Source organism: Trichechus manatus, unplaced genomic scaffold (genome assembly GCF_000243295.1).
Source record: "Trichechus manatus latirostris isolate Lorelei unplaced genomic scaffold, TriManLat1.0 scaffold00092, whole genome shotgun sequence".
In the NCBI taxonomy this organism is placed as follows: domain Eukaryota; kingdom Metazoa; phylum Chordata; class Mammalia; order Sirenia; family Trichechidae; genus Trichechus; species Trichechus manatus.
In genome coordinates, this window is record NW_004444028.1 from 7,427,633 (window position 1) to 7,452,056 (window position 24,424).

The 24,424-nt window shown below is 47.7% G+C and overlaps 1 protein-coding gene across 2 annotated transcripts in view; it reads left to right on the forward strand.

Moving 5' to 3' along the window:
* KLHL6 (kelch like family member 6) overlaps window positions 1-7,350 on the forward strand; it is a 67,138-nt gene extending 59,788 nt beyond the window's left edge. For both annotated transcript variants that reach the window (XM_004382298.2, XM_023736814.1), the window contains exons 5-7: window positions 48-250; window positions 1,171-1,384; window positions 3,325-7,350. In XM_004382298.2, coding sequence (XP_004382355.1) covers window positions 48-250; window positions 1,171-1,384; window positions 3,325-3,626 — 719 coding nt within the window. In that variant the 3' untranslated portion in view covers window positions 3,627-7,350. The remainder of the gene's footprint in view (window positions 1-47; window positions 251-1,170; window positions 1,385-3,324) is intronic.
* The last annotated feature ends 17,074 nt before the right edge of the window (window positions 7,351-24,424 follow it).

Consider the following 24,424-nt stretch of genomic DNA (forward strand, 5'->3'; position numbering starts at 1 on the left):
TTGTGACAAATCTAGTGTTACTTAGGCACTTTGTATCTCTTGTACAGGTGGCAAAGAAACACAGCACGATGTTTGGAAATACAATTCTTCGATCAACAAGTGGATTCAAATTGAGTATTTAAACATAGGCCGCTGGCGGCACAAGATGGCGGTGTTGGGTGGCAAGGTCTACGTGATTGGTGGTTTCGACGGCCTACAGCGGCTCAACAACGTGGAGACCTACGACCCGTTCCACAACTGCTGGTCAGAGGTAGAGGCTATTTCCATGAGTAACTTTCTTTGTATTTCTGGCTCAAAGCTTTAAAAAGAGGCATATCCTTATAGCAGCAGCTGGCCTTCTGATCTCTCTGCTCCCACTGAGAACATTTCTGGTGGTTCCTCTCCTTGTGGAGCCCTGGTGGAGCAGTGGTTAAGAGCTCGGCTGCTAATCAAAACATGGGCAGTTCGAATCCCCCAGCCACTCCTTGGAAACCTGATGGAGCAGTTCTACTGTGTCCTACAGGGTTGCTGTTAGAATCGACTCGATGGCAATGGGCTGGGATGGGAGCCCCTCCTTGAAGGCACCATCGCTTCAGCACTGCTGCTGGGGTCACGGGGATAACTTCCTTCCGGGTGGCGAGGCTCTGTGTGGGCACATGTCCTACCTAGAGGTTCACAGGGTAGAAGTCCAGCCCGACTCAACCCCAAAGTCTGCAACGTTGCTCCAAAATGGGAGAGTCGGCTTGCCTTATACCAACTTTCTTTGCCGGATGAGTACCAAGGGCATCACCTGGCACTCAGTAGGCACTCAGTAAACATTTTTAGAATGAATGAACAAACAAATGAGTATGAATGTTTGCAAAAGCATTTATTCCAACATTGGCTGGCCTCATCTGTACAAACGCATGTTCCTGCCAGACCCTCCATCCCTGAGAGCTGGACCCTGGGGGAAACAAGCTGGAAGCACCCCAACATGGTCTGCCTCAGCCTGCCTGGATCCTGGAGGGAGGTGGGGAATGCGTGACTTGATCTTCTTGGTGGCTCAAGGAGAGTCAAATCCACAGGCCTCGTGACTTTAGGCAAAGGACGACCAGTGTTACGCCCTCAGCTTCTGGTCTAGGTCCTCTGAGCTACCGCGGCCATCTGGGCAGCAGGACTGACAGCTTCTTCTCGTGCCCCGTGCCTCTGCAGGCTGCACCCCTTCTTGTCCACGTCAGTTCCTTCGCAGCCACCAGCCATAAGAAGAAGCTCTATGTGATTGGAGGAGGACCCAATGGGAAGCTGGCCACAGATAAGACTCAGTGTTACGACCCTTCAACCAATAAGTGGAATTTAAAGTCGTCCATGCCAGTGGAGGCCAAGTGCATCAACGCAGTGAGTTTCCGGGATCGCATCTACGTTGTTGGTAAGTGAGTGAACCGCTTCTCTGTCACCCACCTCAATCCCACGCAGACACCGCCTCCTGGGAGCTCACAGTTTCCTGGGTGATGTCGGTGGGGTTTAAACGGAAGATGGAGAAGCCAGACATTGCTGCAGGAACAAAGTCGTGTTGTAAGCATTCGCAAAGCGCACAGAAGTTGAAATGTGCCGAGTACAATAAACACCAGTGGCCACTGAGTTGATTCCGACTCATGACGGCCCACAGGGTTTTCAATGGCTGATTTTTTCAAAGTAGATGGCCAGGCCTTTCTTCCAAGACACCCTTGGGCAGACTTGAACCTGCAATCTTTAGGCCAGCCGCTGAGCAAGTTAACTGTTTGCACCACGCAGGGACTCGAGCACCCAGTAATCGGTAGCTATTATCTCTTATTTTGTGTTTCTTTGTTGTAGTAGCTTTAATGTCTTAGGAAAGTCTATTTTACTTTCATATCGTTGTATTCACGCAGTTGGTGGAAATTTTGGGAGCTCTGGTGGTTAAGAGCCCAGCTGCTCACCAAAAGGTCGGCAGTTCGGATCCACCAGCTGCTCCTTGGAAACCCTATGGGGCAGTTCTCCTCTGTCCTACAGGGTCTTTATGAGTCGGAGTCGACTCAGTGGCAATGGGTTTGGGTTTTTTGGTTTTTATTTCCTGCAGTGGCTCTGAAAAGCTACATTTCGCCCAGAGGAAAGGCTGGCCAGGGCAGACCACAGCTGGCCTGTAATTGCTAAGGATGGTGGTTCTCGGTTCTGACAAATCAGTAGGGTCACCTGGGGAACTTTTTGGAGTCTCTGGGAGGTGCAAGGAGCCCTGGTGGTGCAGTGGTTAAAGCGCTCAGCTGACAACCGAGAAGGGCAGCAGTTTGAACCCACCAGCTGCTCCGCAGGAGAAAGACTGGCAGTCTGCTTCCGTAAAGATTTACAGCCTTGGAAACCCTATAGGGCAGTTCTACCCTGTCCTGTAGGGTCGCCGTGAGTTGGCATCAACTTGACGGCACGGGGTTTGGGTTTGGGGTGGTGCAAATGAAACGGTTGACAGTTCAAACGCACCCAGAGGTGCCTCGGAAGAAAGGTCTGGCAATCTGCTTCCGAAAGATCCCAGCCATGAGAACCCTATGGAGTGTAGTTCTGCTCTGAAATACACAGGGTCTCCGTGAGACAGAACTGACTCAAAGGCAGCTGGTGAGGTTTCTGGTTTAGACAGCTTTTCACAAGACGACGTTGGGCAAAGGTGTGAGCTCGTGTTTACAAAGCTCCAGGTGGTTTTAACGAGCAGCCAGGAGGGAGAACTGCTGATTAAGGAGACGCCAGAAAATAAAAACTCCAGCCAGTGTGAGCTGATCAGAGAGTGCTTCCCGGAGGCGAAACATTGAACAAATGAAGGAAAAAACATTTCTCTGCCTTGCCTTAGTTTTCGTGTGAGTTAGCTTATGGTCAGCCTCGACTCTGCTTTGAAGGTCTAATGTCAACGATGGGTAACTTAGGCTAGCCCTCAGGTCATGCTCAGTGTACAAAGAGATGCCACCCTCTCTAGCCAGTGCCCTGGATGGCTTCTATGTGCCAGGCCCTCTGCCAAGTGCTTTTTTCAAGTGGTCCTTCTGAAGTCTTACAACCTCCACAAAGATAAGACAGCGGCAGAGCGGGGGTTGTGAACCGAGTCCATCTGCCCCACCAGGTGTATTTCCGCAGGCGGCAGTCTTTGGGGCATTTGGCAGCCACGTTAAGCCAGGTGTCCTTTAGAATCCGACGAGCACCTGGCTGCAGGAATTAAAGGGTGTGTGAAGTGTCTGAGCAGTAGAAACTTCCAGCCCTACCGAGCCGCCCTGGCTGTCTGGGGAGCCCTCCAAGCTGTTTCTCTTTGAGAGATGGTAGGCTTGACTTAGCCAGAGGAAGAGTGGGCTGCCCACCATCTCTCTCGTTCCTCTTCAGGTGGGGCCATGCGAGCACTGTACGCCTACAGCCCCCTGGACGACAGCTGGTGCCTGGTGACCCAGCTCAGCCATGAGCGGGCCAGCTGTGGCATCGCCCCCTGCAACAACCGGCTCTACATCACCGGGGGGCGTGACGAGAAGAACGAGGTCATTGCCACCGTGCTGTGCTGGGACCCTGAGGCCCAGAAGCTGACGGAAGAGTGTGTCCTGCCCCGGGGAGTGTCCCACCATGGCAGTGTCACCATCAGGAAGTCCTACACCCACATCCGCAGGATCGTGCCTGGGGCCGTGTCTGTCTGACTGACAGCCTTAGGGTGGGGGTCAGCGTGGGACCAATGCCAGGAACCTGGACAGTGGGACAGTGTAGGGGCAGCCCCTGGGCCTCCCTCCCTCACTGCTCACCCACCCTAGCCCCACTTCAGACAGTGGGTTTGGCTTGAGTTTTGGGGGCTCATCAGGGGCTCACCCCTACTGATCATAGGGGCACCTTGGAAGTGACAGCATCAGAGACACTTGAGACTAGCCAGGAATGTTTGCCTGGCTTACCTCAGAAGAGAAGGAGGAAGGAAGATTAATATTGAACATTCAGGGCACACCTACCCAGCATCAAATTCTATGCCGGGCACCTTGGTATACCAGTTGGTTTACTCAGCTTAATCACCTGTTGACTGGGTATTAATACTCTTGTTTCCCAGATGAAGAAACTGAATTTCAGAAAGGTGACATGACTTATCCTGGGTCATTCAGACGTCAGGGAGCTACACCAGGAGCCTAAAACCCAGGATTTTCATTTCAGAGTCAATGTCCTGTCCACAACAGTGCCCATCGCAGAGCAGAAAAAAATCTGACTCACTTTTTGTTTTAGCCAATCTGCTACAGGATTCACTCAGCAAGGCAGGGAATAAAGGTTTCCTTTTCCTTTTCTTCTCTTTCTCCTCCCCCTGTACTCAAACCACCTGGAATTCTTGGTGTTGGAGCCTTGGGCTCCATGTCAAGAGTCTCGGGTTCTTCCATTTTGTGGGTTTGCGAAGACCTGTTTGCTTTGAAAGACATAAAGGACTCTGTTCTGTTCCCTCTCATGCAAGTCTCTGTCTTGTATGATCACAGGATGCCCCGTTTTAGATGAGACCTGCCATTGCTGGACAGAATTGTACCTTCTGCACAGTCTGATGGCCGGGTCTCTGACTGTCCAAAACTTGTATCACAATGCAGAAAAGAGATTTCCAGAGACTCAAGCTACTGTTTAAAAAAAGGAAACATCTCAGCACTGCTGGACGCTGCAGGAGTGACAGGTCTTCTTGACGCCTCACTTTCTACATTTTAGACAGTGATTTGGGCCCATGTCCCTGAGACCACTACCCCCACTTACAGGAACCTTCTAGGCCCTTCTCCTTGCTGTTTGGATCAGCTGCGCTCCATTTTGAGTGAAAGAACAGAGTCTGTCCTTCAGTGTAAGACACAGAGCTTTCAAATGAGCTCACTGGAAATTCATTCTAATCCCCAACTTGTTGAAACAGGTTAGGAGATCCTGTTTCACATGCTGTATTTAAAAAGCAACAATGATAGCAACGTAGTAACTGCATGATCCTGTTCCACCCACTGTATTTAAAGAGCAACAACGAGAGCAACATAGTAACTGCATTACCCAATGTGCTTTATTTTCATCTTACCATTCCAACTCTTTACAGAGTTTTATTTCATGTCAGATGTGACATGTTGTGCTTGGCTTCCCAGCAGTTCGGGAAGTCAGAGGTATTAGAGTGGACAGTGAATTTAATTTTCACAAAAAATGCTACCGTTAGAAGAAGCTAGTATTCAAAGTCAATTGAAAAAACTTGGAAAATTACAAGTGAGATTTCTGTTTATACACAGATTACTGAGGATAAATATAAATGCATGTTAGAGTGTGAGAGGTCCTGTGACCTTGGGTCAGGGGTGACCGTTCAGCTCTCTGCTTTAAAAGCGAGATGGAAAATGCAAACACATTTGTGGGCATGTGGAACACACTTACTTACTCATGGACACTCACTCGTGGGTTATTCGTTAATAACCTTATCAAAGCTCTCAACTGAAACAGTTAATCTCATGCAATGCAGCAAACATTCATAGTGTTCTTTACAGTTTGCCAAGCCTTGGGGACACCAATGATTAGGACAAATCCCCAGAGAGACTCCATCAACAGGTAAATAGGCCACTAATGAATGTTCTAATTTTTCTTTTCTCCAATTTGTTAAAAATGAGATGTATGTGAAGTTACTAGGCTGTATCCAAGTCTTTAGAGTGTCCCCTTGGGATGCTATGCACTTAGGTCAACAACGTGACTGCTTTTTTGCCTCTTTTTTTGAGATCACCTTCAGAAACCACTTATGAGCTATAGGAGAAATCAGTTTTATTCCAAAGAAGATTTAGCATGCACAGAGAGCCTCCCCTCAAACAGAGAGGCCTCCTTGTCATGGAGCCAACAGTGGTCCTTTGAGAAGAACAATCCGTGAACTTTGAACCCATCAGTGGGTCAGCCATATGCTGCAAAAGTAAGGATCTAAGATCTCTGTGCTATAAATCTGATTCTACTGCAGAATGCGCGTTTCAGGTTGGTTCAGAATGCCTAAGTGCATAAAAGGGAAAGACTCGATATGATTCTTGTATCACCAAATATGCGGTGAATTGTGGTCAAATTTCAGGTACCTGGCACCCAAGAAATAGAGATTCTCAGTAATGGCATGGGATAGGGGACAGATAAACTTATTAAGGTGATCTAGAGTTCTGTAGCTTTTAGGGAAAGAAAATGTTCGAGTCATTTTAGGAAAACGTAAGGTCCCTGGGTGGCGCAAATGGTTTGCACTCGGCTGGTAACCAAAAGGTTGGCGGTTTGAACCCACCCAATGGCACCTCGAAAGAAACAGCCCTGACAATCTGCTTCCATAAATATTGCAGCCAAGAAAACCCTACAGAGCAGTTCTATCAGTAATGCATGGGGGCGCCGTAAGTCACAAATCAACAAAACAACAAGAAGCCATCATTCTAGGGAACTTGATAAGGACAGTCATCAGAATTTACACTTTTAGGCACTAGCCAGGAATGGGAGTTCTTAAAATCTAATTTCCATTCCAAGATAAAAACCAGTTTGCATGATCCACGCCATCAGCGGGAGACGAGCCAGGGTGGGAACGGTCCTGGGACGTGGCGAGCCGTCCTAGCACCGCAGACCGGATACTGAGGCAGGTCCTGGGAGTGGCCAGAGCTCCTCTGGCTGGGAGCAAGAGCATGGGGTGGGAAGTGGGCTGATATGTCAGGTCCTAAGGGCACAGGTCTAGAAAATGATATTGGAGCCCTGGAGTTTGTGAGCACGGCCCCAGTCCCAGGAAGGGTAAGGGGAGAATGAGGAAGAGGGATTCTAGGCAGGAGACGAGGTGGGGAGGTCACTTAGAACTGAGGCGGAAGTTAGAGCAGGACAGCAGTGAGGCCAATTTGCAGTGGGGCCTCTGAGCTGCCTGCTAGAGCTCCTGTCCTACTGGACCAGAGAGAATGAGGCCCAGGGTCTTTGATGGGGTGGAAACTGTGGGTGAGGTTGGGGGACCCCAGTTTCCAAGGTTGGTCTGCAATGGACAGGGAGCTAAGCACACCAAAACACCAACAGATGAATGTTCTCATATTAGCTTTCATCACATTTTTGTCTCCAATGGCTTCAGGAAACACACACACACATACACACATACACACACACACACACACACACAGCCCTTGAACTCAAAGCAAACTACACTCTCAGGGAAATGCAAATATCTTTTGCTTATAGCTGTGAAAACATAGCTTTGCTGTTTATAAAAGTTCTTAAGGTACTGTTGTTAGTTGTTTACTTATCCTGCTTAATTTTGAAAAAGAAAACAAAAGTACTTCTCAACCGAATCTTTAAAGTGGGTAAACACCACTGAACAGAGCTGAACAGAAGATTTCAAAGGGAGGCCCGAGAAGACACAGTGAAGTATTATAGTGACATGTGCAAAGACCCAGAGTTAGAAACCCAAAGGGAAGAACACGCTCAGCATTTCTCAAACTGAAAGAACTGAAGAAAAAATTCAAGCCTTGAGTTGCAATAATGACAGACTCTATGCTCTATGGGCAAAATATTGAATGATGCAGGGAGCATGAAAAAAAAAAAAAAAAAAAAAAGGAAGGAATATACAGAGTCTCTGCACCAAAAAGAATTGGTTGACATTCAACCATTTCAGGAGGTAGCATATGATCAAGAACCAATGGTACTGAAGGAAGAAGTTCAAGCTGTACTGGAGGCATTGGCGAAAAAACAAGGCTCCAGGAATTGATGGAGCACCAATTGAGATGTTTCAACAAAGGGATGCAGTGGCAGAGGTGCTCACTCATCTATGCCAAGAAATTTGGAAGACAGCTACCTGGCTAACCTACTGGAAGAGATCCATATTTGTGTCCATTCCAAAAAAAGGTGGTCCAACAGAATGTGGAAATTATCAAACAATATCATTAATATCACATGCAAGTAAAATTTTGCTGAAGATCATTCAAAAGCAGTTGCAGCAATACATCAACAGGGAACTGCCAGAAATTCAAGCTGGATTCAGAAGAGGATGTGGAACAAATGATATCATTGCTGATGTCAGATGGCTCTTGGCTGAAAGCAGAGAGTACCAGAAAGATGTTTACTTGTGTTTTATTGACTATGCAAAGGCACTCGACTGTGTGGATCATAACAAATTATGGATAACATTGTGAAGAATGGGAATTCCAGAACACTTAATTGTGCTCATGAGGAAACTGTACGTAGACCAAGAGACAGTCGTTCGGACAGAACAAGGGGATACTGCATGGTTTAAAATCAGGAGAGGTGTGCGTCAGGGTTGTATCCTTTCACCATACTTACTCAACCTGTATGCTGAGCAAATAATCGGAGAAGGTGGACTATCTGAAGAACGCAGCATCAGGATTGGAGGAAGACTCATTGACAACCTATGACATGCAGATGACACAACCTTGCTTGTGGAAAGCAAAGTGGACCTGAAGCACTTACTGATGAAGATCACAGACTACGGGCTTCAGTATGGATTACACCTCAACATAAAGAAAACAAAAATCCTCACAACTGGACCAGTAAGCAACATCATGATACACGCAGAAAAGATTGAAATTGTCAAGGATTTCATTTTCCTTGGATCCACAAACAATGCCCATGGAAGCAGCAGTCAAGAAATCAAATGATGTATTACATTAGGCAAATCTGCTGCAAAAGACCTCTTTAAAGTATTCAAAAGCAAAGATGTCACTTTGAGGACTAAGGTGCACCTGACCCAAGCCACGGTATTTTCAATTGCCTCATATGCACGCAAAAGCTGGACAATGAATAAGGAAGACCGCAGAAGAATCAATGCCTTTGGATTATGGTGTTGGTGAAGAATATTGAGTATACCATGGACTGCCAGAAGAATGAACAAATCTGTCTTGGAAGAAGTACAGTCAGAATGTTCCTTTGAAGTGAGAATGGCGTCTTACCTACTTTGGACACGTTATCTGGAGCAATCAGTCCTGGAGAAGGACATCATGCTTGGTAAAATAGAGGGTCATCGAAAAAGAGGAAGAGCCTCAATGGGATGGACTGACACAGTGGCTGCAACGGTGGGCTCAAACGTAGCAACAATTGTGAGGAGGGTGCAGGACCGGGCAGTGTTTTGTTCTGTTGTGCACGGGGTCACTGTGAATCGGAACTGAAACAAAACACCAGTAGAATTTCTTACATAAAGTCCTAACTTGGGTTTGCAAGATCCTTTTGTACTTTAATATCGGTTCTGGGGGATGTATTAGATCTCATAATTTGAAAAGTCAGCCTTCAAGGAAATCCACAAATATCTCAAATATGGCTACTACCAAACCAATTTTGACAGATCAGATTCTCCTCTGTACAGGTATAAATAGTCAACACTTGGTTAGTGCTTAGTCAACACTTGGTTAGTGCTTAGTTAACACTTGGTTAGTGCTTAGTCAACACTTGGTTAGTGCTTAGTCAACACTTGGTTAGTACTTAGTTAACACTTGGTTAGTGCTTAGTTAACACTTGGTTAATGCTTAGTTAACACTTGGTTACATGAGGTTGTATTTTTTTTTAAGTGATCAAACTAAGGATATTGTTTATTTGAAAAATACACAAATAAAGTTTTTATTTATTCAATAAAATTTGTATGGAATGTTGTATATATTCATTAGGCGATTTTCTTATGCTTGTTTTGGTGGATATAAGTGGTATCTGAATCTGAATAGAAATTAACTCGAGGTGGAAATTTAAACATTTCAGTTGGTTCAAGAGCATTTAAATGAATTCATAGGGTAAGATTTCTCAGGTTTGGTTTATAGATGGGCAGACAGACAGCTTTTCCCTCCTAAAGCCACATTACCTCTCTGAGCAAGCTTTTACTAGTCCATTTGCAAATTCGGAGACCCCATCCTGCCTTTCCTCACCCCTTCTTCAAGAAGACCTCTCAGCCCTGCCTCTGCCAGCGTCGCTGTGTTGCCTCTGAAGCTCGACGGATCTGTGCTTCTCAGGCTGGGGTAGGTGTACCTGGGGACCCAAGGCCAAGGGCTGTAGTACTTGACCCCTGGAAAGCTGCTCATCAGTTCAGTTTGTTTCGGATCACCGTGCAAAGCTCCAACTTGAGGCTTTAAAGAACCTTGAGGTTCCATGAGCAGCTTTAGACTATTTCCCAGTAATAGATGTTCTTGCTGCTCAGCCTTAGGGTGTCTTTGGTGGAAAACCCTGGAAGGCATAGCCCCAACCACCGTTGTGGGGTGTTCTGGAGTTAGTCTTGGGCCACAGATCTGACAGCTGTGAGTCAAGGCGGGGGTTTGACCTTAAAATCACAGCTGAGCCCTCTGGTTTCCCTGCTGGGTCTGGTGGGCATCTGGTGCCCGGGCAACTTAGCTTCTCCTCTGCTCCTCGTGCTCTCTGCTGGCGTATGGCATCCTGTGGACCAGCCTCCTTGTTCCTGGGGATACAGCCCTTGCCTAGGATCTCATATCGTCCCATATAGCCCTCTGCTCCCTGCCTCCCATGGGCCCATGGCCTCATTTTCTGCTGCTGTATGGTGCTGGGGACCAAGCCACCCGGCATCAGCCTGCATACTTACCAACAGCTCTGGTTTTCACTTCCCAGTTTGTTTCTGGCACCTGGGGATTTCCCTTCTGTTCTTGCTGGCTCAGATGTCTGCTTTGTTATTGATTCCTGCTGCAGCAGGCTACCTTGAAACGCATGCCTGCCCCATCTCTGGTCATCTGCCTGGGATTCTAATCTGCTGTCCCCCTTGGGATCCCCAAAGGTAGAAACCTCTCAGCTCTCCCTGTTTTAGCTCTAGCTACCCCAGCACCAGAGAATCCCCAAATTCTTCTCATTTCTGAGGTCTGGAGAAAGAAGAGCAAAACAGGATATAGGACTTCCAGGCTACAAATTCTTTAGGAAGGTTAGAGCTGGGTGGAGGGATGAAGGATGTTGCCGTCTGTGTGTAAGATAACCTTCCCCCTTCCTTAATGAAACGAAACCTCGTTCCTCCAAGTTGGGCAGTAGAGGGAGAACTTCCTCGTGGGGATGGACAGCTGGACATCAAAGTCCCCAGCTCTTGTCCCTATAAGGGTCCCCTGAAGCACATCTGAGACAAGACTGGGACATTTAAGTAAGATTTTACTGATGACTTAGAGAGGATATGGGGAAATAAACACAGAAAGGGATAATACTCTCCATAATGAGGAGCCCAGGGTTCAGCTGTTCTTGAGAAGTAGTATTTGTGTGTTTGCTCCAGGTATACTGGGAGCAGGTACAGTTAAAGGAACGGTTACGTCCACTGCTCACACTGCTGCTGGGGATATTTTAAAAGAGAACTGACCATTTTCTACAACCTGACATGGACCCACACGGACCAGGAGTGCCAAAACCCCCCTCCTGTAATCTTGTGAAGACAAGAGAAAAACTAGTGCTAACATTTCTCTCACCTGTGTAGGCCAGAGCAGTGCTTTCAGACACGTTTGACTATGTCCCAGAGCACGAAACACACTGTCAGTATTTCCTCTTCTATTTTTTTCTTAAAACACCGTTCCCAATCCACTAAATCAATTTCATCACCACCAGTGGGTCACAAGTCACCACCCATCCTTGAAAAACGTAAGGCTGGAAGGTGCTGGCTGAGCATAGACTGGCAGAGGGAGGAGAGAAGTTGGCAAACTCTTGGGTTAATGGGTTCAGCAGCAACACACAGAAACCAAGGGGAAAATCTGGCTGCACAAGGAAATGTACGTGTGTGATCGTAGATGAACAGCTTTTGTGGGTGAGCGCTTTGTTTCATAATAAACATGTAGTAACAGGGGCATCTATTGAGTAACTTCCGACAAACGTGGGACGGGGCCAGAAATGGTCAGAGACTGGGACAGTGGCAAAACTGGACCAGCTAGAAGTGACCGGGTTTTTAGTTATCAAAGTGCACCCTGCTGGAAGCACCTCCGAGACGATGGCCCCCAGACACCCTTTTAACCCAGAACTGAAGCCACTCCCAAAGTTCACCCTTCAGACAAGGATTAGACAGATCTAGAAAACAAACAATAACACACGTGAGGAATGTGCTTCTTAGTTCAATCACGTACATGAGACCAAATGGGCAACTCCTGCCCAAAAGCAAAGATGAGCAGGCAGGAAGGGACAGGAAACCTGGACGAATGGACACGGGGAACCCGGAGTGGAAAGGGAAAGGAGGAGAGCGCTGACACATTGTGGGGATTGCAACCAATGTCACAAAACAATTTGTGTACAAATGGTTGAATGAGAAACTGATTTGTTCTGTACAGATTCACCTAAACCACAATAAAAAAACTTGTTTGAAAGTGCACGCTGGCGAGACGTTGCTTTCCCAGAAAGGCCACTCTAGAAATATGGGGAAATAAACCCTACGGTTGGCTTTGTTCTGCCTGAGTCCTACATGAGCGTTCGTGAGGGAGGCAACGGGGTGAGTCTTTGTGAAAAAAATGCAGCCCATATTTGCTGAGCTCCTGCGCTGCGCCAGGCACGAGTCCAGGCACTCGGGCTCCATCAGTGACCAAAGCAAAGTGCCTGCTCTCACGAGCTAACATTCTAGCAGAGCGGGCACAACAAACCAGGGCACCATCTAATGCCAAGAAGCGACACCCGCCAACAAGGGGTTAGTACAGCAGGGTAACGGGCTGTTACGCTCTTTTAAATAGACTGAGCAGAGACGTCCTTTCTGATAGAGCGACGTTTAAGCAAAGACTTGAGTGAAGAAAAAGTGTAGGTCTGCGGATATCTGAAGGAAGCGTGTTCCCGGTAGAGGGAACAGCAAATGTAAAGGCGCTGAGGCAGGAGCAGGCTTGGGGTGTTCAAGGAAGACTAAGAAGGCCCGTGGGGCTGCCACAGGGCTTGTCAAACTCAGAGCAAAGGTAGGGAGCCCCAAGGGCGCAAAGGACTTTGAGTTTGATTGAACTCCAGATGATACGGCGTAAGAGAAGTTCAGAAATGCTTAGGATTCACAAATGCTGCGCACTCAAGCTTGTGTGCAACCTACAAGTTCAAGTCCGCTACGTTCACGGGAGGTGGTTAACAGCTGGGCATCACCGCTCCGAACCCAAAGGTTTTGTGAACGCAGTAAACAGGCAACCCAAACATGCAAACCTGTCACCCCAAGGGGTTGCCGACCTCCTCTCCCCTCGTCTCTTCCCCATCTTTGCCCAGGCCAGCACCTTCCTGCTTGATGTTTTTCTGCATAACCCAACAAGCCAGGACCAAGTCCTCAGTCTTTCTAATCATGTCCTGCGCATTCATACCATGGTGGGCTGGGGCTGGCTGGCTCTCAAAACCACGTAGCCACATCAGCCTAGGGGGGGTTGGGGAAAAGCCTCGCAAATAATGAAGATCTACCCCTTATTCCCTGAGTAAACGGTGACATTCAGATCATGACCTTGTTAATTGCCATCGAGTCAGCGCCAACCCATGGCGACCTTCTGTGTGCTGGAACGAAACGTTGCCCAGTCCTGCACCATCTTCGTGATCGTTGTATGCTCGAGACCATCGTTGAGGCCATTCCGCAGTGCCTGCCAACCTACGAAGCTCATCTTCCAGCACTAAATTGGACAATATTCTGTTGTGATCCACAGGGTTTTCACTGGCTAATTTTTGGAAGTAGATCCTGGGCCTTTCTGTCTTAGTCTGGAAGCTCCGCTGAAACCTGTCCACCATGAGTGACCCTGGTGGTACTCGAAATACTGCTGGCATAGCTTCCAGCATCGCAGCAACAGGCAAGCCGCAGCAGTATGACAAACTGACAGCCCGGGACTCAAGTCACACAGGCCCCCTTACCCGTTCCACATTCTGGTGGTGTCAGGAACATCAGTGGTGGTATTGTTGCGGGCGGTGGAAGGGGGATGAAAGCTAGAACTTTTACCCGCAGTGGGCTCCAGGAAGCCTAGGCAATTCTTGAAAACATCTTTTTTTGGTAGCCCAAGACAATGGGGACTGAGATGCAGCCTATTAAAAAGCAAATGAACAGATATCCTTAGGGGCTAAGTGGCAAGCTAACAAACCCCCTAAAAAATGTATGTAAAATGTATGGCAATTCAGATGCAAGCTAGAAAATGGGTGCTGAAATTATTTCCGGGTGATTTCACTAATGCACCTTCCCATGAGGGGGCTTGGAGTCCTCAGCAGGGGCGCAGGCTGGAGAGGTGGAGAGGGTTAGAGAAGACTGCAGCTTTGTGACACATCCTCCCTGATTCTCAGTCTCCTTGTCTTGAAAGAGGGAGAATCATAGTACACGCCTGACGGAGTTTTTGTGAGGATTAAACAAGACCATACATGTGAAGTGCTTAGCTTAGTGTCTGACACGCTCCCTACGCGTCATCTACTGGAACCGTCCTTACCTGTTGCCACCGCGCCCCCAGAGCTCCACAATTGTCCACTCTCCCCCAAAATCCGCTGGGCTGTGGGCTGTGTGTCGTGGGTCTGTGTTGATAGCACCTCACACAGAACCAGGCTCACAGCGAATACACCAGCTGTTTCTACGTCAACACCTGCCAGGTATAGTGTGTGGGGCAGCCCAGAGGAGCCGCCACCCAGTAATAATCACCAACATTACCGTCACTCACACATCAGAAGTGAACAACGAGAACAATGGATGGAGCCATATTCCTACTTAACAGCTGGTGGGGGCAGAATGGGGGTGTCCTTTTTGGAAAGGGGCTGTGCTGTGTGGTTTGCTAGTCTCCGTTGACCTGCCTGGCCCCAGAGGCATTTCAGTTTGCAGCCCCTGACAGACACTATCTTGTTTAACCCTTGCACAAACTCTGTGAAGTAAATTGGTTCTTTAAGGATGAGAAAACAGGCTCAGAGATGTTGGGTAACTTCTCAGAGGTCACACAGAGGCATCAGGACGGAATACAGGTCTGTGGGTCTGAAGCTGGTGGTGCTTCTTCTAGGCCCCCTGCTGCTTGGAAGGAAAGGTGTAGGGGGGAGGGGGCGAGGGTCTGTTGAATGAATTGACGTCATGTGTCCCATCTAACACCATGATTCTATATTTGAGGATTTTAGATCATGAATGTTACAATTCTAGTGTCACCCTGCTGAATACCAAAGTCTAGAAGTACTATTAACTCACTGTGTGATCTCTGCAAGACCAGGGACACTTAAAAAAAAAAAAAAGGTAGAGTTGAAGATGACCTCTAGGTTTCTGTAACAGACGGTCACACAGGAGGTAGACCTGCACTTTTAAAGTTGTCCACGAGGGGGCAGAAGAGGACCATGAGCTCCTTAGTTACCCCGTTACAGAGCCAAGGGCTCCCCAGTGATTACCTTCCTACCAGGGAAGAAATGGCCAGTCTCAAACGCCAGCCGTACAGCTCTGTTCTGTCCTCATCATTCCCTGCCAGGCTGCGTCTCTCAGAGTGAGCTTTTAGAATGACTGTGGCCTGTTCTATCCTGGGGTCACTGGATAAACGGGGCCATGGATTGTGAGGCACACCCGAGTCCCTGGGTGGTGCAAACAGCTGAAAAGTCAGAGGTTCAAGTACAACCAGAGGTGCCTAGGAAGAAAGGCCTGGCGATCTACTTCTGAAAAATCAGCTATGGAAAACCCTACGGAACACAGTTCTACTCTGACACACATAGGGTCACCACAAGTTGGAATCAACTTGATGGCAACTGATTTGGCTTTTCTTTTCTGTTTTTCTTTTTTAAGAAAAGGAAAATAGTAAAAGGAAGACGTGCCTTAATGATAAAACCGCGCATTGCATGGGTCAATCACACCAGCTTTTCTTTCCTTTGAGATTTCTTTCCTCTGTTTTAACAGTTTTGGCGATTTGCCCTGCCTTCACTTGAATTATGGAGCCCTAGTGGGGAAGTGGTTATAAAGCTCAGCTGTTAACCAAAAAGTTGGCAGTTCAAATCCACCAGCCGCCCCTTGGAAACCCTGGGGGGTGGTTCTCCTCTGTCCTGTTGGGTCGCTATGAGTTGGATTCTACTCGACAGCAATGGGTTTGGTTTTTTGGCTGGTTTCACTTGCGTTACCTGGCCTAATGTAGGCGATCCTTCGGCAGATAGTCTCAGTCACAGACAGAACACGGAGTCACTGTGTAGCTCTCCTACGGCGCTTGTTTATCTTTGCAGGAAAATACGGTACTGTGGTTGTATTAGTCAGACTTCTCCAGAGACAGACAGACAGACAGATATATACATACATATAGAGCTTTTCTTCTTTTTTAACGAATTGTCTTCCAAGATTGTTGGGGCAGGTAAGTCCAAAATCCATAGATCAGGCGGCAGGCTGGCAAGTCTGGCAAGCTATCTGTCTGTACGTATGTTGAGGCACAGTCCTTCTCCCTTCAGGAAACCTTTGTTTTTGCTCTTAAGCCAAAGTCTCCCTTCTTCAGTGCAGGACATCATTTTCAGCTCCTCTTGGCCCCCCTGGGGACAGGCTTCTCTTGGCCCTGCCATCTGTCACCGCCAGCTCTGCCACTGGGCCCCTTCTGGGCTCCTCGCTGTCTTCAGTGTCACAGCCCTAGACCCGTGTTACAGCTCTTCTAGGAGGTTCCTTGCCTCCTCTCTCTCTGCTTCTCTCTTCTTACTTCCTTCTGCTTCTCTTCTTGCTTCTTTCTGTCTCAAAAACCTCTGTGGAGTTGGCTGCATGTATACACAACTCTGTCAATTTCAAGGCACGGCCCCTCCCAGCAGAGGGCCACAAACTGACCAATCCCCTCTCGGTAGGCCACAGACTCTTCATTTGCATAGTAGGTTATAATCACCTCATTTGTACAGCCATAGTCACTTTATTTGCAGGTATATCGACCAATCCCTGCAAGATGCATACCAATCACAGAGCAGGCTGCAGCCCAGGGCCAGAAGAAAAGTCAAGCTGTTTACAGCTTGCCCAGGAAATGTCAATCAACCTGGACAAAAGTAACAAACCCTCTGGGGTAGAAAAGGTAACTCTTCAGGGCTTAGGGGAAAAATCTCTCAGGCTGTTTTTCCAAAGAACCAAAAGGCAAAAGGCCACATGAAGGACCTCATCTCAGGACAAGTTCATCCCTTTTTCCCAAAAATAGGTTCACGGAGATATTGTTTACATGCCATAAAATTGACCTGATTTAAGTGTACAATTTCACTTTTTGTTTTGTTTTTGCATATTGGCATGACTGTGAAGCCATGACCAAAATCTAATTTGAGAACATTTCCATCCCCCCCAGAGGAAACCTCAGCCCCACTTGTAATCACTCTCCGTTTCTACCCGCAGCTGAGACGGGCCTTCATCTGTTTGCTGTCTCTGTAGACTTGTCTACTTTGGACGGTTCGTATGAATGAAATGAAATGATACGTCACGTGGTCTTTCGTGACTGGCTTTTTTCACTTCGTGGCATGTTTTCAAGGTTCATCCATGCTATAGCATGTGTCGGTATTTTTTAATTGCGTTTTAGGTGAAAGTTGACAGCACAAATTAGTTTTTCATTCAAAAATGTATACACAAATTGTTTTGTGACAATTGGTTGCAGTCCCCACAATGTGTCAGCACTCTCCCCTTTCCCTTTCCACCCTGGGTTCCCCATGTCCCTTCGTCCGGTTTTCCTGTTCCTTCCTGCCTGCTCGTCTTTGCTTTGGGCAGGTGTTGCCCATTTGGTCTCGTAGACTTGATTGAACTGAGAAGAAGCACGCTCCTCACGTGTGTTATTGTTTGTTTTATAGACCTGTCGAATCTTTGGCTGAAAGGCGAACTTCGGGAGTGGCTTCAGTTCTGAGTCAGCAGGGTGTTTGTATATTCTGATGTCAATAACACACTGTCTCGATTATTATAGCTTTATAAATAAGTCTCGAATTCAGGTAGTGTAAGTCCTCCAACTTTGTTCTTGCTTTGCTACGACTTTTGCGTCTCCATATGAATTTCAGAATCAGCTTGTTAATTTCTACAAAAAAGCCTGCTGGGATTTTGATTGGGATTGCCTTGAATCTATAAACCCAATTTTGATTGGGATTGGCTTGAATCTATAAACCCAATTTTGATTGGGATTGCCTTGAATCTATAAACCAGTTTTGGAAGAATTACTATCTGAACAGCACTGAGTTTTCTGATCCATGTACACAGTGTATTCCCATATTTATTTAGGTCTTCTTTAATTTCTTACCACGATGTTTTGTATTTTCAGAAAATACATTCTCCTCGTCTGTGGCTTGCTTGTTCATTCTCTTAGCAGTTTACCTTTGGATGAAGAGAGACCTTTTCCTTCTACGTGACAATTCAGTCTTCAGTTAATTTTCTCGCTCTGTTGCTCTGGAAACCTGATAAGGTAGCATGCTGACTATGTACTGAGCCTGCACCCATGAGCCTGAGAGCACCTCCTTGACCTCTGTGACCTGGGCACCTTGCTGGCCTTGCCCTAGTCCTGGTCCTGATGCCAAGTCCCAGGGTATGAGGTGTCAGGGTTCTGAAGCACGTACACGCACTTCCCTTACAAAGGCTGAGTCTAATTCCACTCTCTGTGAGTAGAGCTGGACTTAGTGACTCATTTCTAATGAATGAAGTCCTTGGGGCTAGAAATGGGGACCACGCGCTGGGCGTCTCCAGAGAAGCAGGGGGCTTCAGCGCCTGGCACAGGGCTGAGCACAGGGGGCTCTCAACTGCTTGGTGACAGTTGATTGAATGATTTTAGGGATCATCTAGGCCATTGTCTGCCTCCAGGGAAGGACTGGCCGGAGCTCGGGAAGAAGAACGATCCTCCAAGCACCATCTAGACTCTGCCTCACGGTCTTCGTGGCTTGTGACAGAGAAAGACCGAGAGTCAACCTTGGAGAGTCGGCACCCAGCTGGCACCATGGCCTCCTCAGCTCGCAGTGCCACAGGCTGGGCTGGTGATGCTGGGGCACCAGGTAGGTCCAGAGCAGGATGTTCCCGCAGGGAGAGGCAAGCTTCACATCCCGACACAGCGCACACATAAATACGTTTATAAAATCAAAACAAAAGCTCCGTGGAACAATATTTACCTTTATTGTAAAGAGTTTAATAGTATGCGAGACATCCTCAAATCTATTGTATTCCATTCCTTTCCGTTCCAGCCTATCATTTTAAAATGCAGTTCCAGAATCTCTAACAGAGGAAGAATTCAAAGTTGAAGACAGTGGTTGGCTTAGGGGATCAGGCAGCGGGGGATGGGTAAGGTAGACACGGGTATACAAGCTACTGTTGATTGTACTCCTCGCTAATGAAGTTTGAAACGTGCAGGAGTGGAACAAGGAAGAGGAGAGGAAGGAAGGTGGGGGACAGTGGAAGGATGAGGGGAGGTAAAGGGGAGCCAGAGGACAAAGGAGGAGAGGTGCTATGGGGGGGGGGATCGACCCCGTTCCCTCATGAGGAGGCCCCTCAGGGCAGAGCCTTTCTGACACAGGCCGTCACGTCCTCACCGCGTCCCCAGGGTGCCCTGGGCTCCTTGCTGCACAGAGAGCACCTTGGTGACCCTGCACACCCCTGGTGCCTGGGAGAAGCCCAGAACTGTGAGAACTGACGAACCTTAGAGAATGTCCCTCAGTCCGAGCCTCTCGCTTTGCCAGCGAGGACAGTGTGGCTCAGTGGCCAGCCAGCCAGTGGCAATTATCACCACCAGGCTCTGGGCACAGCGGGCACTTGCTCCAGGCCCCACGGTGGGTCAGGAGCAAGGTCGGGCCGGGACCTGGGTCTCCTGACTCCTGGACAATGTCCCCTCTCCGCTTCCTGGCCCTGGGCTGCCTTTTGCTCTATCTCCCAATTTAATCCCTTCTGGCTGGATTCGCTGGCCCTGGGGCCTGCCCCCTCGTTGGTACTGAGGAGGTGGCAGCACCGAGCTGACTCAGAGCAGGCCCAGAGCCTGGTGGGTCCAAGGCCTGTGAGGGAGTAAACAAGGGGCCTGCTGCCTGGTGGACAGAGCAGGGGCTCTGGAGTCAGTCAGACCTGAGTGCCATTCCAACTGCCACTCAGGGCTGTGTGACCTCGGGTAAGTCATCTAACCTCTCTGGGCCTCAGTCCCCTAGTCTCTGTGATGCGGATAACGGTATCTACTTTGTATGAGCATCAGTATCTACTTTGTGTGATAAGGACGATGATATCTATTGTGCAGGGTTGGTGTGATGATTAGCAAAAATGTTTTTAAAGTGCTTGGCCCCTCATGGTTAACGGCTGCCAACCAAAGGGTCGGCAGTTCAAATCCACCAGGCGCTCCTTGGAAACCCTCTGGGGCAGTTCTCCTCTGTCCTATAGGCTCGCTATGAGTCGGAATCAACTCGATGGCAATGGGTATGGTATGGGTATGGCCCATCGTAGGAATTCAATAAAGAGCAGGTGCTATGATTATCATCCATGGTAATTACAGCAGTACTAACGACAGGTCTCAGAACAGCTGTGGGCACCCCAGGGGTGCTGTTATGACTCACGTTTGGGGGCGATGTGGCTGCTTTGTCTTCCTGCTCACAAATACCTGGAACGGGGGAGCCTTAATAATGAACAGCCTTAACCTAAAAAGCAGAATCAAAACCCACGCAGAAAAAACCAACCCAGAGCACAGCCCCCAACCAGCGTTCATCTTGCCTGCAAGGGACGGTTGCATTCTTGGAAAAGGCGTCTCTGGGGCACCCCCAGGCCATGTGCCAGAGTAAACGCACAGAGTGCCGGCAGAGGACAAGTCGGGTGGGTAGGTGGGCCCTGAAAGTTCACGCCCGTAAGAACTGGGCGGCATTCCGCCCCCAGCACCTTCGCAGCTCGTGCTAAATGATCTGGGACATTTTGTGTCGAGTTTAGTGTTGTTTTGTTTTAATTAATTGAAGGCAATCTCTTAACAGGGGCAACTAATAGAGAATCTAAATTATTCTGACGAGAAAACACTTTTCCTGTAAATTACAGACTTTGAAAACAAAATCATGACGGGATCAATTGTTTTGCGCTGAGTGTGGCTTTTCCCCTTATGTCCACAAGATGGCGCAAAGGGTCCACTGTACATCCCGCTAGTTCAGAGGCAGGTTTTCCTACACGAGCTTAAAAACGGGAAACCAGAGCGTTTGTTTTCTTTTGTTTGTTAGTTTGTATTCCCTCTAAATTTTTCTCTTCCCTTTAAAAAAGACAGGTAAACAAATCATACACAACCTTTTCAGGGCCCTTTGTAGCTCATAAGTGGAGGTGTGCCATTTCCCTGTCTGAAGGCGTGAAGCCCAGGTGTTCTCTCTCACCTGGAGGATCACACAGGTGATGTGCTAGTTGGCAGAGTGAGAGCCCACCTTGAGCCAGGAGCTGTGCTAAGACCTTCATCTCACTGACTCCTCACGGGGATGGTCTAAGGTGTCACTTCCATTCCACTTCTCGCTGAAAAGTGAGATCATTTTGTCACATGAGATTTTGTAGCTAGGAGCCTGATAGAAGAATTTAGAATGTGACCACATCGACCAGACAAAGAATCCAACTGAGTGATTTAGTGAAGCCAGCCTTCAGAAAGAGACCTCTCTGGGTGCCCAGGTTCTCATTCCTGGCAGTGACAGCTAACGTGACTGAGTGATTTAGTGAAGCCAGCCGTCAGAAAGAGACCTCTCTGGGTGCCCAGGTTCTCATTCCTGGCAGTGACAGCTAACATGACCGCATTGTGGACTTATACTTTTGCAAAAAAGCAGCAGGAAACATCTGGATAAATGAATCAGCACAAAGCCTGGTCAGAAATAAAAAGCAGAAACGGTGGGACGGAGGAGCCAGTGATTACGGTAGAAGCAGAGAGGCCCTTATCTTCCAGCCTGATTAAAAACCCACTGCTATTGGGTCAATTCCAACTCACAGCCACCCTATAGGACAGAGGAGAACTGCCTCATAGGGTTTCCTTGGCTGTAATCTTTATGGAAGCAGACTGCCACATCTTTCTCTCACGGAGTGGCTGGTAGGTTTGAAACGTCAGCCTTTTGGTTGGCAGCTGAGCCCTTTAACCACTATGCCATCAGGGCTCCTCTAGCCTGATTAGGTATCCCAGATAATTCAGATCTTAAAAAAAAAAAAAAGAAAAAACCAGTTGCCATCCAGTGGATTCTGACTCACAGCAACCCTGTGTGTTTCAAGAGTGGAACTGGGCTCCACAAAGCTTTCAGTGGCTGATTTGTTGGAAGTACACCTCCAGGCCTTTCTTTCGAGGTGCCTCTCCATTTGCACATCCTCCCCCTCATTACAGTTCAGGTCTATGGCCATTTACTCAGCATTTGCGGGATGCTGGCTCAGTGCTAGGTATCTTTCCCATGATTTCATCCTCATTTACCCCTCATGAGGGTGGGAAGATCCGCAGGCAATTCCACTGAGTGATTAAGACTATTTCCTCAGCCCTATCATAGTGATTAAGAGCTCAGCTGCTAACCAAAAGGTCCGCAGTTCAAATCCACCAGCCGCCCCTTGGGAACACTCTGGGGCAGTTCTACTCTGTCCTACAGGGTCGCTGTGAGTCGGAATTGACTCGAAGGCAACAGGGGTTGTTCTTAGTGGCGGGGAAGGATCTCTACAGCCAAAGTGCTGCTGAGGGAAGTGAGGACTGGAGAAGAAATGTAAGCCATGTCCTAGCCTGTCTAGAACTTGTGATAGAAGTACTTCCATCCCTGAATTACACAAACTAGCCTCAGAAAGGAAAAACAGTTTTTTCAGCATGATTATTCAAATGTTGGAGCTTGTTCCTGACCAATCAGGAGCTAAATGGAATCCAAATTCAGTTCTATTATGCATTGGATTCAACAGAGAAAGTCCTTTTGATCTGTAGAGAGAAATCTGCTTCATTCTGGCTGAGATCTAGAAAGATGGTCTCTAAAAGTGTTTTCCACCCTGTGATTTAGCTAAGCTGCACAACAGGGGAAAAATGAAATATCACGGGAATTTTCCCCTAGGTATCTTACTTATGAATGCATTAACTACTCCCTATTACAAAACTAAAAAAAAAAAAAAAACAATGAACAAATCTGTCTTGGAAGAAGTACAGCCAGAATGCTCCTTAGAAGCAAGGATGGCGAGACTACGTCTCACATACTTTGGACATGTTATCAGAAGGGACCAGTCCCTGGAGAAGGACATCATGCTTGGTAAAGTAGAGGGTCAGCAAAAGAGAGGAAGATCCTCGACAAGATGGACTGACACCGTGGCTGCAACAAGGCTCAAGCCTAGCAATGGTCGTGAGGACGGCGCAGGACCAGGCAGCGTTTCCTTCTGTTGCACATGGGGGTCGCTATGAGTCGGAACCGACTGGAGGGCACCTAACAACAACACAACATTGCAAAACTGATTAGTTTTGATTCTTTAAAAAACATAAGTCAGATCACGTCACGTCATTTCTCTGCCCAAATCCCTCTAATATTGGAAAAGGAGGGTGAGAATCGTTGCAAGACTTGAAGAGTGTGATCAAGGTCACTGAATTGTACGTGTAGGAATTGTTAAATTGCCGTGTCTATTCTCAGCAACAACAACAAAATTCAGTAAATAAAAAAAAAAAAAAAAAAACAAAGCACAGCAACACTCCAACCGCTCACCCTTGCACTAAAGCCGCAGTTCTTACAAAGGCCAACGGAGCCCCATGCAGTAGGGATTTCCCATTATTTCTTTCTCTAAGCTTCTTTTCTCTCCTTTGCTTCTCTCTTTCTCTCTCTCTCTCCCTCCCTCCCTTTCTCTCCTTTTGACACGTTGGTTTACAGCTCAGAAAAGGTTGCTGTTTGCAGCTACCCACAAAGCCCCTCCTCTGTCTCTTTTCTACAGCAGGGGTCAGCAGACACAGCCTGTGGACCACACGTGTGTGGTTTGTACGTCCTGTGAGCTAAGAATGGTATTTACATTATTCAGTGGTTGAAAAAAATCCAAAGAATGCTGTTTAGTGACACATGAAAATAATGTGAAATTCAAACTTCCATGTCCATAAATAAAGTTTTATTGGAACACAGCTACTGACCTTCGTTTATGTGTTGTCTGTAGCCATTTTCACACTACAATGGCGGGGTTGAGTAATTGCCAGTGAGACCAGATGGCCCGCAAAACCCATAAGATTTACTAACTGGATCTTTATACAAAAGTTTGCTGACCCCTTCTTTATAGCCTGATACCGACAAAGGTGTGTATTTTGGTGATCTCTGCCGAAGCACTGGGTATGAGCGTTTTTGCTTTCAGAGATTTAAGTGACGGGGCTGATGAATGACACAGCTCATGTGCCGTTGGACTCCAACCTCCTCGCTCGCACCTTCTCACTCATAATAAACGTGCTTCAGTTCCTGGTAAGAGACCACGGGACTCTCACCTGAGTTTATTTAACACCATCACGAAAGGCATCTTCCTTCTTACCCAGGCTTAAAACTCACTTCCTCTCAGAGACTTACCTGCTCTGTCCCCGCTCCTTCCCTATTAACCCTCCGACCACAGACACAGCAGGGACGGTAGCTAGTTTTACTGTGCAATGCAGGGCTCAGGGCAATCCTTGCAACATTATTAAACCCCTCTAACCAGAGCCCTGGTGGCACGGTGGTTAATTCATATGGCTGCTAACCAAAAGGTCGACAGTTCAAATCCATCAGCCGCTCCTTGGAAGCCCTA